The sequence below is a fragment of the Dromiciops gliroides genome, chromosome 1 (genome assembly GCF_019393635.1).
Source record: "Dromiciops gliroides isolate mDroGli1 chromosome 1, mDroGli1.pri, whole genome shotgun sequence".
NCBI classification, from domain to species: domain Eukaryota; kingdom Metazoa; phylum Chordata; class Mammalia; order Microbiotheria; family Microbiotheriidae; genus Dromiciops; species Dromiciops gliroides.
Genome location: NC_057861.1, coordinates 296,354,513 through 296,371,854, shown reverse-complemented (window position 1 = coordinate 296,371,854; position 17,342 = coordinate 296,354,513). Strand labels below are relative to the sequence as shown.

The window sequence follows — 17,342 nt, the reverse complement described above, 5'->3', positions numbered from 1 at the left end:
GAGAAACGAATGTTTCATTCGAACGATGTTTATTGGGCATCCCCATTGTGTAAGTCACAGGGCTGAGGGCAGTGACTTATGGCTACAGAGATAAGTGAGGGGTATAGCTGGTTCGCGGAGCAGAACCTGATTCCTCAACTTAATACCTGTATACTCTTGGGAAGGTCACTCTAACTTTCAGGGAAAATGGTTTGGACTAAGGACTCTTTCTGTTTTAATGTGACACTTGGATTCAAAACATAATCCTTGCGCTCAAAGAGTTTATGTAATAGTAGGGAAATAGACATAAATATAACGATGTGTTATATTTATTTGTAACAACTGTAGGAGTCTCAAAAATGTCCAAAACCAAATTCACTCTCTTGCCCCCTTCTACTCCCCTTCACCGTAATAATTTATTTCTGTTATCCAGGTTTGTAACCCTTCTTCCACAGCTCACTCTTCCCCTACCTTCACACTTTATATCTAATCATTTGCTAGGCCTTGCTCTTTCTACATCCATAATTTCTCATTTTTTCCCCTCCTTTTCACGTACAAGGCATCACTTTGTTAAGGTCTCACCTGGATATTAAATTAAAAAAAACCCCAACAACACTTTTATGATAAACTTAATAATAAAAACACCGAACATTTCAGAAAAAGAGGGTTGTATATATGAAACTATGAATTTATGTGACATGCATTCTTATTTAAAGTTTGCTAACATGATGGTAACAAAACAGCTCTGCTTATCTCTGTCCCCTTCTGAACTAACTTCTGTTCTTTTCTCAGTATTAGTTAAGCATTTCCATGGTACTTTAAAATTTTTCTTTCCTTTTTTTCTGGCTTCACTCTTAATAGTCCCTCAACTATTATCCCCCACTTCCAACTTCCAACTCTATATTTTCCCTCTTCCTATATCACTTAGACTATTCAAACAACTTCCAGATTGGACCTCCGATTTCTATTCTCTCCCATTTTCAATTCATCCTTCTCCACATAGCTGCCTACTTGATATTTCTAAAACACAAATCTCCTGACCATCTCCCTTCCTGTGACTCCTTTTTACCTTTAAAATAAAATATAGATTTTTTTCAGATTAGCATTTAAAACTTCACAATTTAGCTTCAGCTTACATTTCCAGACTTAATGAACATTACTTCCCTTTAATGCACTCTACATTCTAGCCAAACTGACTTATTTGCTATTCCCTGCCCATGGCATTCCATTTCCTGCCTCCATTTTGTCTCCTTTGCCTGGGATATATTCTTTCCTCACTTCCACCTTTTCCTGTGTCCTTATTGTCATGTGTTATCTCCTCAAGGATGCTGTACCTGATTCTGTTGGTTATTAGTGTTTTGTACATTCTCAAGTTAGATATCATTTAATATACTTATTTATTTTCTCCCTGTATTATCCTAGTAGCTCCCCATGGGCAGGGATTGTTTTTCATCTCTAGCACGTAACAGTGAATTTCTTCCTTAAAATTTGGTACTTAACAAACACTTCCTGGATTGTTATTGGAAGTCCAATAAAAGAGGTATATAAAGTACTATGTAGAAGTTGAGAGAAAAAAACATTTTCTATTAATGGAGAATCAGATAAGGCATCAAGAGGTTGCCATTTGAGCTGGGGATAGGAGAGGATAAAATTAGTATTTTTTTGTCCTGACTTCAAATATGGCTTCAGATTTTGTCCATTACCCACCATTTTTGAGGAAATCTCAGTCAAATATTTTTTCAAAAATATAATTTTATAAATAAAATTTTGCTCTTTTAATTCACTTAAAATATTCCTGCTATATTTTTTATTGTGGAATGTAATATATTTTCTCAATAGCCAGCAACTATAAGTCATTATGCCTTAGATTCCATTTTTACTGGTATCAATTTTCTGTTGTGGAGATTTTTTTAATGGAAGTTTGAAAAATGGTCATCACAATAGCACCTAGTTTTTCCATAAAGAATCCAAATATAAAACTAATGGATCCTGAGTCATGTTACTTGGTAATAGTTAATTGACAATTTCTTGGTAATTTTGCCATGTAATTTCCTCAAATATTTTTGAATTCAGTTATTTCTCAAAATATGCCTTTTATCCCTTATTTGAGGAACTACAGGAATCCCTTCTTTGATTTTAACTTTACTTATGAAAATTTTATTTTTTCAGATAAAGCCTTCATTATTTTGAATTTAAACCTTGACAAAACCTGCATCATTTTTGTTCTCTTGACAAATTTAACCAAATATAATGTTCAACAGGTAGGAAAGAACTTTAAAATACTAACCAGTGGTTGACTTGTCATGTCACATTTTTCCTTTCCTATAATGAATTATTTCCCTTGAGGCCATTGCAATTAATATTGCCCTCAATTGTAGTGAGGTTTTTTCCCTGTTTATACTCAAATTCATATATTCAAGTTGTAATCATAGTATGAGTGCAGTCTTTTTTAGATCTCCACCACTAATGCCAAAAATAATTTTTATACTTAATGCTCAAGGGAGGTTCCATGTTTTAAACATTTTAGAATTCTCTTATGGGAGATTCCATCCATATAGTCTAGAAGATAAAATTTAACCTTGATTTTTGGATGACTTATGGTTTCAAAAGAGTTTATTTAGGTCTTCTTGAGTTATTAAATTTATATCTGAGGATATTTATATCTGAGGATCACTTTACTGATCTCTTATGCATCATTGTTACAATCTGAATCTTAAGGTTCATCTAAATTCTAAGTTTCTGGTTACAATTTATTTTATAGGTTATGGTAGATTTGGATGTTGAACAATGTATCCAGATTTGTAGGTAATCCCTATTATACTTGTTAAGCAAAAATAGCAGTATGTTGAATTTTTCTTTTCTGTTCTCTCCAAATTTTAGGAACTGCAAAGTGCTTGTGAGGAGATCCATGTATCCAGCCAGTTAGTACAAATGAGAGGCCCAAGGCTTATATAGTAATTACCTATTTTACAACCAAAATAGAGTTCATATGTTTCCTTAACTAGATCAGTAAAATTTTGTCTCTGATATTTATAAGTTGGATCATAACAAAAATTATTAAAAGTAAATTATTAAATTATTAAAATGATTTAATTGACATCCAAGAGGCATGCTGAGAATTTAAGTAATCTCACATCAACATCAACAAAGTACAAAACCCTTGAGAAAACAAATAATAAAGATGTTTACCAAATGATATGTGGCATACAGCTTACAGAAATCTGCTACATATTACATCTCAGCCTTCTTGCCAACTATCATATAAACTGATATTTCACAGGGCAAGAATAAGCCAACTAGTTTGTGATTTCTCATTAATCTTCTCAACCAAACCATACTTTATTACCACCTTGTATTGTGTGATTTATGTAAATATTCACCTGTCACTTAATAATTGGGGCTCAAAGAAAAATTACATTTGCATTTTTGGATTGAGCATAAAGAAATACATATAAATGCCAAAAAATTTCCATGTGACAAAATATATTTCTAGCAGTTAAGAAGCCACTTGAACAGCTCTGGTGACAGGATTCATCATTTTGAGGCAGGCCATTTCAATTTTGATTAGCTTTGTTTGGACATTTTTCCTTATATTGAGTCTAAATTGGCTTCTTGCCAACTTTTTCCCCATTGTTCCTGGTTCTGTACTCTAGATCCAAGAAAAAGTTAATCTTTTGCTTGACAGACCTAAAAATACATAAAGGTGTTTAACATCCCGCTTAAGCTTATCTCCAAACTAAACATTATATGTCCTTCAACCAGATTTCATATGGCATAATCCTAAGGCCCCTCATCACCCTTCTAGTGCTTTTCACATTTTCCAGTTTGCTGAAGACCTTCCTAAAATGAAGCATGTAGAACAGATGACAGTAGTCCAGTTGTGATCTGATCAGAGCACATTACAAAGGGATATTAACCTCATGCACACTTTACCTCTGTTAATTTAGCCTGTGATAATAGCTTTTTGGTAACTGTGTCATGCTCTTGGCTCATTTTGAACTTAGAGTTCACATAATCCCCAGATTTTCTTTTCCACACAAATTGTTATTCAGTAACACCATCCCTATTTTATATTTGTGCAGATTATTTTTTGAACCAAGTATAGGATTTTATGCACCTGTATTAAATTTCATATTGCTAGAATCTTAATCTGATCAACACTTTTCCTGCTCTAGCTTGGGATCTGTTTAAATCCTGGCTGTCATCTAGTGCCCTCCCAGTTTTGTGTCATTTGCCAGTTTTTTAAGCATGCCATCTGTGCCTTCATACCTGTTACTAATAAAAATATTGAGTAGAGCAGGACCAAGAAAAGAACCCTGGGAGCACCCCCAGTGTTACAAGTTGTCATCTGCATATTAGTGTTTACTCTTTGGGCCTGATCATAGAACCATTTCTGAATCTACCTAAAAGCATGATAGTTCAGCCCATATTTCTCTTTGTCCACAGGGTAGTAATGCAGACAGACTTCATATACAGAAATTTCAGCAAGACGTTTATCAATGTCTTCGTCATTCCTCTGAACTACCAGTCAATTTATCCTGTTAAAAAGGGAATTGGGGTTAGTTGGCATAAAACTGTTCTTGAACCCATGCTACTTCTACAGGGAAAGTCAGCCCAGGAGGAGGGATGTGAATCTCTCAACAGTGAAATTCTGAAGACACAAACGCAGACAGTTCTTATGAGGAAGAAAAGCAGGACTTATCTGGAGAGGCTGATGTGGATGCGCAGGGAATTCACCAACCAACTTATATTTTAAAAAGATATGTACAGAAGATGGAAGCAAGGGCAGGTAATAGAGGATTGTTACAAAATTAGAGGATATTACTATAAGAATAGTGTCAGAAATGCTAAAGCTCAGAATCTGAGGCTATCAAGGAAAATTTAAAAAAAGTTTTTTTTTAAAAAATGTATATTTTTACCTATATTGGTGAAAAGTGGATTAAGGAAGGAAGTAGATTGCTTTTAGGTGTAGATTGCCCAAATGAGAGAATGTAGAGTTCTTATTTTACTTCTGTTTTCTCTGCCAAGTACAATGAACTTTGGATTGGAAAAGTCAGAACAAAAGTGGCTAATGGGGAATTGGTGTCTAAGATAAGTAAGTAGATATTAGAGAGCCCTTAGATACCCTTGCTGAATTCAGATCTTTGTTTAAATGAACTGTGTTCTTTGGTACTGAAAGAAATGAAGACTATGATTGCTGAACTGATCATTGATATTTGAAAGATGGAGAAAAAAATAAAATGACATGATTTTCAAAAAAGGGAAGGAAACAGTCTGCAAACTAAAGTGAAGTGAGCTTGAGTCACCCCATCCTCACTCCATTTTTCACCTTTTGCTTAGGAATCTAGTGCACAGCTACCATTACTACTTTGGAGAATGTGGTTATCTTTTCCTTGCAGAATCACTGTGATTTAGGTCTAGACTGCCTAGGTGAAAACTTCCTCTGGTACACTCCCAAAAACCCTCTTACCCATCTATGTCAATGCTGCTTCTCCTAAATTCCTTCCTCAGTTTCTCCTCCCTCACTCATTATTGCCATGTTGGAAACCTTATTGTATTGTTAACCAACTAATTTTTATGTTAACTTCTTCCTCTATCTTGTCTTCCTGGTATCACAGACTTTTCTTCCCCTCTTTGAAATCTTGATTCTGCAGTTGAATTTTATGCCATCTTATACTGTCTAATTCCTCGTCATCTGGTCTTATCACCATGTGTCCCTTTCCAAACAGCAATTTTGGATTATTTCTACCATTGCTTTTTTTTGCTTCTATTTGAGTACTGTTTAAATGCTGCTGGAGGAAGTCCTATCAACCATGTTGAGAGGGCCTACTACAAATTTATCCTGTTTCAGACACTTAACAGTTGTGTGGACCCTGGGCTTAATCTCTCTTGGTCTCCATTTTATCATCTCTTAAAATGGGGATAAAAATTGCAATTATCTCACAGGATTGTTAAAAGAATTAAGTGAAATAATGTATATAAAACACTAAATAAATATTAAAGAGCTCTGTTAGGTGGTATTAGCAGAGAGGAGTCAGATTTGAAAGATGTTGAAGTTGATCTAAAATTTGGCAACTCCTTTGTGTGTGTATAGTAAAGTAGAGTGAGGAGTGAAGGAATGTTAACCAGGTTACAAATCTGGGAAGCTGGCAGAAATGTGAAACATTTTTTTTAGAAATAGAGAAATCTGGAAGAAAGGGTAGGTTTTGAGGGAAAGTTATGTTTTGCTTTGTACATGTTGAGTTTGAGATTTGGGACATTCAGTTTGAAATGTATAAAAGGTATTTTAGATGCAGGAATGAAGCTCAGGGTTGGTATATATAGGGCTAGATAATAGATCTGTGAGACATCTTGATAGAGTTCTTCCCCTCCCCCATCTTCAAGTAGAAGCTTGATATATAGGATATTTGTGTATCTTATACCTCTCCTATATACCTGACCATCTGTCGGGTGTATTATAGTAGGGATTTCTTTATGGTATGTATTAGACAGGATGGCTGCTGAAATTCCTTCCTCCTCTAAAATTATGTGATTCTGTGGTTATTATTCCCCTTTCTAAATACTTAATAACTATCCCTTTAATAACATGTTTTTGTATTTGGCTGGGAATCAAAGCCAATTGAATCAAAGCTCATTGGGTAAATCAATTGCAGACTCATCCCGTTTCCCTAAGGTTCCATGTCCAAGAAAAGGTTTGAGCAAAAGAACAGGCAAGGCAATAGGTTTTTTAGACAGTGAGGAGTAGTCCAGTTTGGTTAAAATATAGACTATAGAGTATAGTAGGAGACAAGTCCAAAAGGTAGGCTGGGGCTACAATAGATTATGAAGAGCCATGGAGTGCTACAAGATGTTTATGTTACATGAAGGAAAACAAACAATCTTGTTATCCTTCCCTCTGCTTTAACTCAGTTTTTTTACTCCTTTCTATTATTTGAGTCCCATTGTAATAGTTTTAGCCATATGTGATTTATATTTATATTTAGGCAGAAATGCTATGCTTTTTATCCTTTCATAGAACATTACACAAAAGAAAAAAGTCCCTCATCTTTATAAACAATAAAGAACTGACAATTCTACCTTGCATCAGGCACCCTTTAAAAACTCATTGTACTAGGTGGTGTTTTAAACTTTTAGTTATGTTTTTAATTATTTTTCGTTTTCTTAGGATTTCACTTTTGAGAAGTCGGTAGAAAGTCAGATCTCATAGAGGAGGTATCATAAATACTTTTTCTTTCTATAACATAGATGTTACTTTTATAAACTCCTTTTTTGCTTTTTCCATACTCTACTTGATACTATTCCCTTTGTACATGACAGCAATTTCCTTTATTTTCTAATATTCTCAGCTTGTTCCTCTTATGCTTTTTTCCTTCCTTTTCTCTCATTTCTTACACCAGAGATGTCAAACTTGAAGCCTCGAAAAACTCCCAAGTAAGGCTAGGAACCAGATTAAAATGCAGTTGAGAAATATATAATGAAATAAATGAAAGTACAACACAGATAATGTTACTTTGTAGTTTACTAAATCAGTGTGCAGCTAGGAATCCATTTGTATTTGAGTTTGACCCTACTGATACATGCCACCTTTAGAGTATTTATTGAATCTCTACTATTTCCTTTCATTCTCCATTCTCTGGCATCTTTTGAGATGATGTGAGTATTTTCAATTATGAAAATATTCTATATCTGCACTAGAATTATTAATAGGTTGGAAGAATTATTAGGGTCTCCAGAGGTAGCTGTTTTAAATCTCAGCAAATGGTCTGAGGGGTTGAGGCAGGATGGTGAAGTAGAGGCAACAACCCAGCCAACTGGGAACTCTACCAACATTCTCCTCCATACAATTTAAATATAATGATTAAATCAAATTCTGGAGTGACATAGCCAAGAAAAAGTCAGAGTGAGACATTTTTCCAGTCCAAGATAATTTAGTAAGTCAGCAGGAGAGAGAGGTCTGTGACACCAGGGTGGGAGAGGTGAGGATAGGCCCAGAGTGCACATTGTGACAGTACCAGTGGTGGGCCTCAGACGCAGCAACTGCTGTCTGGAACTCTCAGCTTAGAGAAGGTAAGGGGGTCAGACAACAGACCAGAAAGAGATTATAGGGACATTTTGCTGGCATTGGACATAAGACCTGGTGCTGTTTGGCAAATTCATTGCCCATAAGCAATTCTGGGTTACAGTTCCAGGGTGGAGAGGGGTATTTGTGCTTATGGCTGAAGGGGAACAGGGACTCTGGTCCCAGAGCTGAATAGAAAATTTGACATTCAAACACAAGACTTAAGAGAAGCATAACAAGATAAACATGAAAGAGATCATAAGGGATTTAATAAAGTTACACTATTTACATTCCTGTATGAAAACTTTATCATTATTAAGGCAGTTAGAAAAAGTCCACACAGAGGGCATGAGTGTTAGTCAATTATATTGGAATATTCTCAAAAAAAGGTGAATGTATTTGAAAAAAGGATTCATTGGGAAAAGGGGGAAGGAAGAGGAAGAATGAGGGAAATTATCTTACATAAAAAGGCAGCACAAGGAAGAGCTTTTATAGGGGAGGGGATAATTGGGGGGGAGTGGTGGGCAACACTTGAACTTCACTTGCATAGGAATTGATTGAAAGAGGGAAGGAAAAAATATATCTCTAGCTAGCTAGCTAGCTAAATAAAATCTAACCATAAAATAAAAAAGAAGTTAAGGAGATGAATAGGATTTTAGAAAAGTTAGATATGATAGACTTCTGGAAAAACTTGAATAAGAAGAGAAAGGAGTATGCTTTTTTCTCAGCTGTACATGGCACCTTCACAAAAACTGACTGTATTAGGGCATAAAAATGTTACAAATGCAGAAAAGCAGAAATATTAAATGTATTCTCTTTAGACTCTAATAAAAATTCCATTCAGTAAAGGGCCTTGGAAGCATAGATTAAAAATTAAGTGAAGGGCAGGTAGGTAGCACAGTGGATAAAGCACTGGCCCTGGATTCAGGAGGACCTGAGTTCAAATCCAGCCTCAGACACTTGATACTTACTAGCTGTGTGACCCTGGGCAAGTCACTTAACCCCCATTACCCTGCCAAAAAAAAAATTAAGTGAAAAATCTCTTAAGTACCACCTCCCACCTAGCAGATTGACTGACATGGCAGAAAAGGAAAATGAGAAATGTTAGAGGGGATGTGCAGAAATCAGAATACTAATGAACTGTTGGTGGAGTTGGGAACTGATCCAACCATTCTGGAGAGTAATTTGGAACTATGCCCAAAGGACTATAAAACTGTGTATACCTTTTGACCCAACAAACTTCTAGATTTGTATCCCAAAGATTAAAAAAGGGGGTGGGGTGGGGAAGGACTTATTTGTACAAAAATATTTATAGCAGCTCTTCTTGTGATGGCAAACAATTGGAAATTGAGGGGATTTTCATAAATTGGCACAAGTTGTGGCATGTGATTATAATGGAATACTATAGTGCTGTAAGAAATAATGAGCAGGCTGATTTCAGAAAAACCTAGAAAGATTTACACAAAATGATGCAAAGTGAAGCGAGTGGAACCAGAACTTTGTACACAGTAACAGCAATATTGTATGATGATCAACTGGGAATGACCTAGTTCTCAGCAATACAAGGATTTAAGAAAATTCCAAAGGACTCATGATGAAAAATGCTATCCACCTTCAGAGAAAGAACTGATGGAGTCTGAATGCAGATCGAAGCATACTATTTTTCACTTTCTTTAGTTTTTTCACGTTTTATTTTGTCTTTTTCACAACATGACTAATATGGAAATATGTTTTACATGATTGCATATGTATGACATATCAAATTGCTTTCTGTCTCAGGGAAGGGCGAGGGGTTAGAGGGAGGGAGAAAATCTTGAGCTCAAATTTTAAAAAAATGAAAAACATAGTTTTTATATGTAATTGGGAAAAATAAAATATTCAGAAAAAATGAATTGGACACTAAATCTGATCCTAAAGATTAAAAAAAATAAAATAGACAAACATTGGTTAAATTGAATTAAAAAAAGAAGAAAACCAAGTTACCAATATAAAAAATGAAAAAGCTGAATGCACCACCAATGAAGATGAAATAAAGCAATCATTAGGAGTTATTTTGCTCAACTATATGCCAATAAAACTGATTAAGTGAAATGGATGAATATTTACAAAAATATAAATTTCCCAGATTCATAGAAGAGAAAATAGAATACTTAAATAATCCTATTTTAGAAAAGAAAGTTGATGAAGTTATAAATGTGTTCCTCAAGAAAAAATCCTTAGGATCAGATGGATATATTAAAGAACAATCAATTCTAATAATACATAAACTGAAAAGATAAGTAAAGAAGGAGTTCTGCCAAACTCCTTGTGTGATAGAAATATCATTTTGATATCCAAGCCAGGGAGAACAAAAGCTAAAGAAAACTATAGGCCAGTTTCCTTAATGAAAATTGATGTAAAAAATGAAATAAAATACTAGCAAGGAAATTACAGCAATATATTAAAAAGTTTATACACTCTGTCCAGGTGGGATTTATACCAGGAATGTAGGGCTGGTTCTGTATTTGTGTAATTGACCGCATCAATAACAACGACAACCCCCCCCCCCCCAATCATTATCTCAATAGATGCAGAACAATCTTTTGACAAAATACAACTCCCATTCCCATTAAAAAATACTAGAAAGCATAGCATTTCTTAAGGAGTATCTCTCTAAAACCAAGAGCAGGTGTTATCTGTAATGAGGATAAGTTAGGAGCCTTCCCAGTAAGATCAGGGGTGAAGCAAGGCTGTTCATTATATCACTATTCAGTATTGTATAGGAAATGCTAACTATAGCAATGAGACAAGAAAAAGAAATTGAAATAAAAATAGGCAATGAGGAAATAAAACCATCATTCTTTGCAGATGATATGATGGTATACTTAAAAAACTAGAGAATCAACTAAAATTTAACTGAAGCAATTAGTGGCTTAAGCAAAGTTGCAGGATGTAAAATAAATGCACATTAGTCATCAACATTTCTCTATATTATCAACAAAACCCAGCAGAAAGATATAAAAAGAGAAATTCCATTTAAAAAAACTGCAGGCTGTATAAAATACTTGGGAGTCTACCTACCAAGGCAAACCCAGGAACTCTTTTGAACATTATTATAAAATATTTCATAAGACATATCTAAACAACTGGAGTATTAATTGCTCATAGGTAGGCTAAGCCAATGTAAAAAAAAAATGACAATTTCACCTAAATTTGTTTACTTATTCAGTGCCATACCAGTCAAAGTACCAAAGAATTATTTTGTAAATCTGGAAAAATTTACAAAATTCTTCCTGGAAGAGCAAAAGCTCAAGAATATCAAGGGATTCAATGAAAAAGGGAAAAACAAACAAACAAAAAACCATGAAGGAAGGTGGCCTAATGTTACCAGATTTCAAACTATATTGCAAAGCAGTAATCAAAACAATAGAATACATTAGGTATATTTACTATAGTAAGTTTAGTAGAGTAATCTAGTGTTTGATAAGCCCCCAGATCCAAACTTTTTGGGGAAGAACTCAATATTTGACAATAATTTCTGGGGAAACTGGAAAGCAGTCAGAAATAGGCATAGAACAACATCTTACCTAATATACCAAAATGGGTACATCATTTAAACATAAAAAGTAAAATTACGGAAGCATGCAAAAATTTACCTGTCAGATCTATGGATAAGGGGAGACTTAATGATCAAACAAAAGGTGGGGTCATGGGAAGTATAATGGATAATTTTGATTATGTGAAAATAAGCTTTTGCACAAACAAAATCAGGGCAGCCAAAATTAAAAGAAAAGCAGGAAACTGGTAATTTTTAGAGCAAGTTTCTCTAATAAAGGCATTGTATTTCAAATGTATAGGGAACTGAGTCAAATTTATAATAATTGCCATTCCCCAAAGTGGTCAAAGGCACTTTCAGAAGAAGAAATGAGTTATGGTCAGTGAAAAACTAAATCACTATTGATTAGAGAAATGCAAATCAAAACACCTCTGTGTTCTCACCTTTCACATTGGCTCACATGACACAAAAGAAAAATGACAAATGCTGGAGAGGATGTACAAAAGGAGGGACACTAATGCACTGTTGGTGGAGTTGTGAATGGTCTAACAATTCTAAAGAATAATTTAGAACTGTGCTCCAAAGCCAATGACCCAGCAATATCACTACTAGATCTGTATTCCAAAGAGATTAAAGAAAAAGGAAAAGGATTCATGTACAAAAATACTTAAACCAATTCTTTGTGGTGGCAAAGAATTGGAAATTGAAGGGATGCCTACCAGTTGTGGAATGGCTGGACAAGTTGTGGTATATGATCATAATGGAATTCTATTGTGTTGTAAGAAATGATAACCAGAATGATTTCAGGAAAACCTGGGAAGATGTATATGAACTGATGCAGAGTAAAGTAAGTAGAACCAGATAATTGTACAAAGTAATAGCAATATTGTAATGATCAAATGTGAAAGACTTAGCTACTCTTATCAGTATTATAATCTAAGACAATTACAAATGATTCATGATGAAAAATGCTATCCATATATAAAGAGAAAACTTGTGAATTCTTGAGTGCAAATTGAAATATTTTTCACTTTTAAAATATTTCTTGCTTTTTTCAATATGGCTAATATAGAAATATGTTTTGCATGATTTCACTTGTATAATCTATATATTGCTTGCTTTTTCAATGGGTGAGGGAGGGACTGGATGGAAGGAAAGAATTTGGAACTCGAATTTTTTTTAAAAAGTCAAAAATAAATAATAAATTTCCAAAAAATCTCAGTAAACCCTTGAACTTGATCAAGCATCATTGAGTAGTAGAAAAAATATTCTGATTTTGCTCCATCCTAGCAAGTCACTCTACCTCTCTAGCCCTCTGTTACCTAAACTGTAAAATTAGGGAGTTGAATTATGTAATCTTTAAAGTAACATGAATATAGAAGGTATCTTAAAATTTATGAATTCCTAGTTGGGGAAGGTGATGAGTCTGAAATCAAAGGATGCTGTTGGGGCTAACTTTTGAACAGCGTATTCTTCAGCTAGGATTAGGACTTTTGGGAATTTGTAGCTATTTTACCTACTATTTTTAAATATATACAGGAGAAGATGGCCGATCCTTGGCAAGAATGCATGGATTATGCAATATCCCTAGCAAGAAAAGCTGGAGAGGTAAATTGGGTCATATATTCATGGGTGGATACACAATTTTATCCTATTATTTTAAATGAAACAAAAAATTAATGAAATTCACTTTTCTTTTGGCTAAATATCACTTGCAATATTCAAAATAATAAATGCTCTACTTCCTGGATTAAAAAATACCACTACTATATATGAAAAGATGACAATTGAGTCTAAAAAAGGACTCAGTTTTGTAAGCTTATGAATTTGTAATTATTGTGCCTTGGAAAGAGCCTGCATTAATAATCAGATGATGTGATTTTCTGGTCTTAACTCTTCCACTAATTAGCCATGTGCCTTGGTAAATTACTTTTCCCTAGACCTCAGTTTCATCATCTTTAAAATGAGGGAAGTGGTCACCTCATCTTTAAGCTTCCTTTCAGCTATAACCTTTCCATGATTTCTGAAGGCTACTTTTATGTAAATTAAGGTCTGATTACTGAGGGTATTGTTAAGTATTACTTTCATGCTTCATATTATTTGTTGGGTTTTTTTGGTTTTTGTTTTTGGTCTGGTTTTAAGATCATCCTTTTTTCCATGTGTTTACTAAAAATAATCTTTTTAGGTGATTCGGGAAGCTTTAAAAAATGAGATGGCTGTCATGATGAAGAGTTCTCCAGCAGATTTGGTTACAGCCACTGACCAAAAAGTTGAAAAAATGATGCTTTCTGCCATAAAGGAGAGGTTTCCTTCTCACAGGTATTCCTTCAGTTTCAAGTATAGAAATACAGAGTATCAATAATGTAGGAATAGAAACAGGTGGAGGCATAATTACATTCATTGGAACTTTTTTTGGTTGTATATTGAGAGCTCTAGTGAGGAGGTTCCTTGTGCCAATGCAGATTGGAAGCCACTTTTCCACTTATACTCTTAGAGTGTTATTTGGGGTGAGTGGTTAAATGACCTACCCAGGGCCTCACGGCCAGTATGTGGAGAGGTGGGATTTGAGCCCAGGTCACCTTGACTCCTAGGCCAACTTTCTATCCATTAGGTTGTGTGGCCTCTCCATTGGAACTTTGCTATCATATTATTTGCCATGTAACATAATTTAATACAAGACCAGTATGTCTATGACCCATGGTAGAAACTGGAAGGTTGATATGGACAATTGGAGGGTTTGTGGGGCAAAGGTGAGTTGGTGGGGTGGCCTGGAGAAAAAGACAAGAGATGGGGGGGGGGGAGGGAAGGAGGGAGGGAGAGGGGAAAGTTGAAGCTATTAGGGAGGAGGGAGATGAATTTCAAATCAAGGCAGGAAGACTTGACTTGCAGGTAGAAGGGATTGGCTTCACGAGTGAGAGAGAAGAGCAAACCGTTACCCCTGTGCTAGGGATTCAAGCCTTGGTTTCCTTTACCAATGTCTACTCTTAGCTGCCTTTTTGAATGAACAAAAACTATAGCCTTATCTATCAATCAGCAGACATTTATTAAGTACTTATTGTGTTCCAGGGAAGGCTAGGCTCTGGGGATACCAGAACAAAATCTAGTAGCAGCTGGGAAGAAGACATTTTAAAAAAGGATCAGAGAATTAGCTGGAAGAGACCTGAGAGGCTTCTGGTGCAACTCCCTCGTTTTAAGGATGAGGAAACTTGAGGCCAGAGGTGAAGTGACTTGCCTAGGATAATTATATTAATTAGCTACATGATTCAGTCCCCAGATTTCTCATAGCACTTTGCCTGGATCTTTCCTTTGCATTTATCTAAGTGTCCCCCTGTGTATTAAATGTTAGTCTCCCTTTGCCCACCGTCAGATCATTATATCCTGTCTTCATGTCACTGAAAGGTAACCCTGTGCCAAGCTTTCTCCAGGTGAAATGAATGCTGCTGAATTGAAAAAAAGTAGAAAAGGAAGGTCAGAGACACCACTGACCGAGGGCACACAGTTATTTACTTAAGATACCTTCTTATTTTAGACAAATCAAGGCCAAGTGTCATACGCACAGTAACTTGAGTGGTTGGTTTGATTTCAGGCTGATTCTTGTTCCTGTGTTTTTAATGTTCTTTATATTTTCTTCTTTGTACCCAATGCACTTTTCAGCTTCTTGAACTCCGACTCACCTTAACTTTGCATTTATATTGTGAGTCTTGCTGTCTGTGTGAGAATTTGGACCAACACAGAATCAGATCTGTGTCCTTGCAGATCTTTCAGAAATAAAGGGAAGCAATAACAGAGGAGACTGAAGGCAGAGGGATTGGGTTCAAAGTCCTGTTTGACAGTAAGCAAGTTATCTCTCCTCTCAGGCCTCCGTTTAGTCTTTTGGAAAATTTAGACATTGAACTAGATGCCAATTCCAGTTCTAAATCTGTGATTCTAAGTTTATGAGATACTGTGAGAGCAGACAGTTGAGTTTGTGAAACGTGTTTAGGAACATGAAAGTAAAGTGAACTTGGTAACTTGCTATTCTTATCTTTTAGTTTCATTGGTGAGGAATCAGTGGCTGCTGGGGAATACGGTGTCTTGACCGATAATCCCACATGGATAATTGATCCTGTTGATGGAACTACTAACTTCGTTCATAAGTATGTATGACTCTTTGAGAATCAAATGAATTAATGAATATAAAGGGCTTTGTAAGCATAGGTTCTATATGGTATCAGCTATTTATTTTTTATTGTTTTAATTATTTTTTGTGTTGTATGCTTTTGGGATTTTTGTTTTAGAATTCTCAAATTTTTAATATTTTACCATTTAAAAATATCACTATCTCATTTAAGCTTTTTCAAAAAATAGCCAACTTTTACACAACAATGTTTAACATTGTTTTTAATAAATACTCTTTGATTTTCTCAATTAATTCTCAATCAGGAATGTAGTTATTAGGGTTATAAAGCTGTTGTATTTGTCACCAAATTGTCTGGTTTGTCACCTGGCTGTCCCAGATTCCTTCCTAGAACCAAATGAAATATAAATATGGAACAAAGCCTCTCAAAATTTCAGGGTCTGCTGAGAGATTAGGGGATTAGAATGCATATGCAGAAGTGGGTAGTGAGAAAAGACACAGAATCTGTAAAATAGATTTGAACATTTTGGTTCAGCAAAGCCAGCAGCAGTTTTTTTCAACAAAGTTCAATGTTAATCCTAAATCTGGGTTATGTTAAATACCTGGTATTGAGTACTAATGTTGTGGCTTTGCTAGAATGTAAAAAGAAGTCTTTTGTTTTGAGATGTAAAATTACAATAAAGATTTGAGAATCATCTGCACAGGAACAATAATTGAGTCCACTGGTGTTGATGAGCTCATCAAGTGAAACAGCATATAGAGAGTACCATATACTGTGAGGGACAACTAGGCCTATCAGATGCAACCCTCTTCTGGGTATCTGGGTATTCCAGCAACAGGGAAGAGTGAGTGATCAGCAGTGTCAAAAACTACAGAGAAGTCAAGGAGAATGAGGATTGAGAAAAGCCCATTGGATTTGGCAACTAAAAGTAACTTTGAAGAGAGCCATTTAAGTGGAATGATAATATTGGAAACCAGATTGTAAGGGTTACAAGAGAGTGAGAGGAATGTGGAAGCACCCATTGTAGGTGGTGTTTTGGGGGAGTTTAGCTACAAAGGGCAGAAGAGATATAGGATGATAGTTAAAAAGGACAGAAGGATCAAATGAGAGTTTTTTTCAGGATAGGGGAGTCATGGACATCTTTATAGGCAGTAGAAAATGAGCCTATAAGAGAGGGAGAAATTGAAAATAAGGGAAAGAGTGGGCATGAGAGAAGGGACAATCTATTGGAGGAGATGAGATGGAATGGGATCACTTGAGCAAACAGAAGGGTAAGCCTTGGTAAGGAGTAAGACCACTTTATCATGTGAGACAAGGGTGAAGGAAGAGAGTGATAGAAGGCTTCTGAGTGATGTGAGATGAGGAGGAAGGAGTTCATAATGAATAGCCTCATTTTTTTTTTCTGTGAAATATGAGATAAAGTTTTCACCTTAGAGAGTGATTTCCTTTTAGTGATCTTTTCAGTCATTTAAAAAAATATTTTATTTTTTTTATATTTTAAGTTCCAAGCTGTCTTCTTCCTTACTTTCCTCCTTCCCAACCCCATACTAGAGAAGGTCACCATTGACACAGGGTGTGTGTGTGTGTGTGTATGTACACATATGTACATATATGTACGTACCCACACTATACATACTTTCTATCAGTTCTT

The 17,342-nt window shown here is 35.2% G+C and overlaps 1 protein-coding gene across 6 annotated transcripts in view; it reads left to right on the top strand.

Moving 5' to 3' along the window:
* IMPA1 (inositol monophosphatase 1) overlaps nt 1-17,342 on the top strand; it is a 32,479-nt gene that overhangs the window by 877 nt on the left and 14,260 nt on the right. For 3 of the 6 annotated variants that reach the window (XM_043976464.1, XM_043976462.1, XM_043976460.1), the window contains 4 exons: nt 4,583-4,768; nt 13,113-13,181; nt 13,759-13,892; nt 15,605-15,709. In XM_043976464.1, coding sequence (XP_043832399.1) covers nt 4,742-4,768; nt 13,113-13,181; nt 13,759-13,892; nt 15,605-15,709 — 335 coding nt within the window. In that variant the 5' untranslated portion in view covers nt 4,583-4,741. Of the gene's footprint in view, nt 1-2,859; nt 2,934-4,582; nt 4,769-13,112; nt 13,182-13,758; nt 13,893-15,604; nt 15,710-17,342 lie in introns of all 6 variants that reach the window. The other 3 variants (XM_043976461.1, XM_043976463.1, XM_043976465.1) reach the window with 2 other exon arrangements.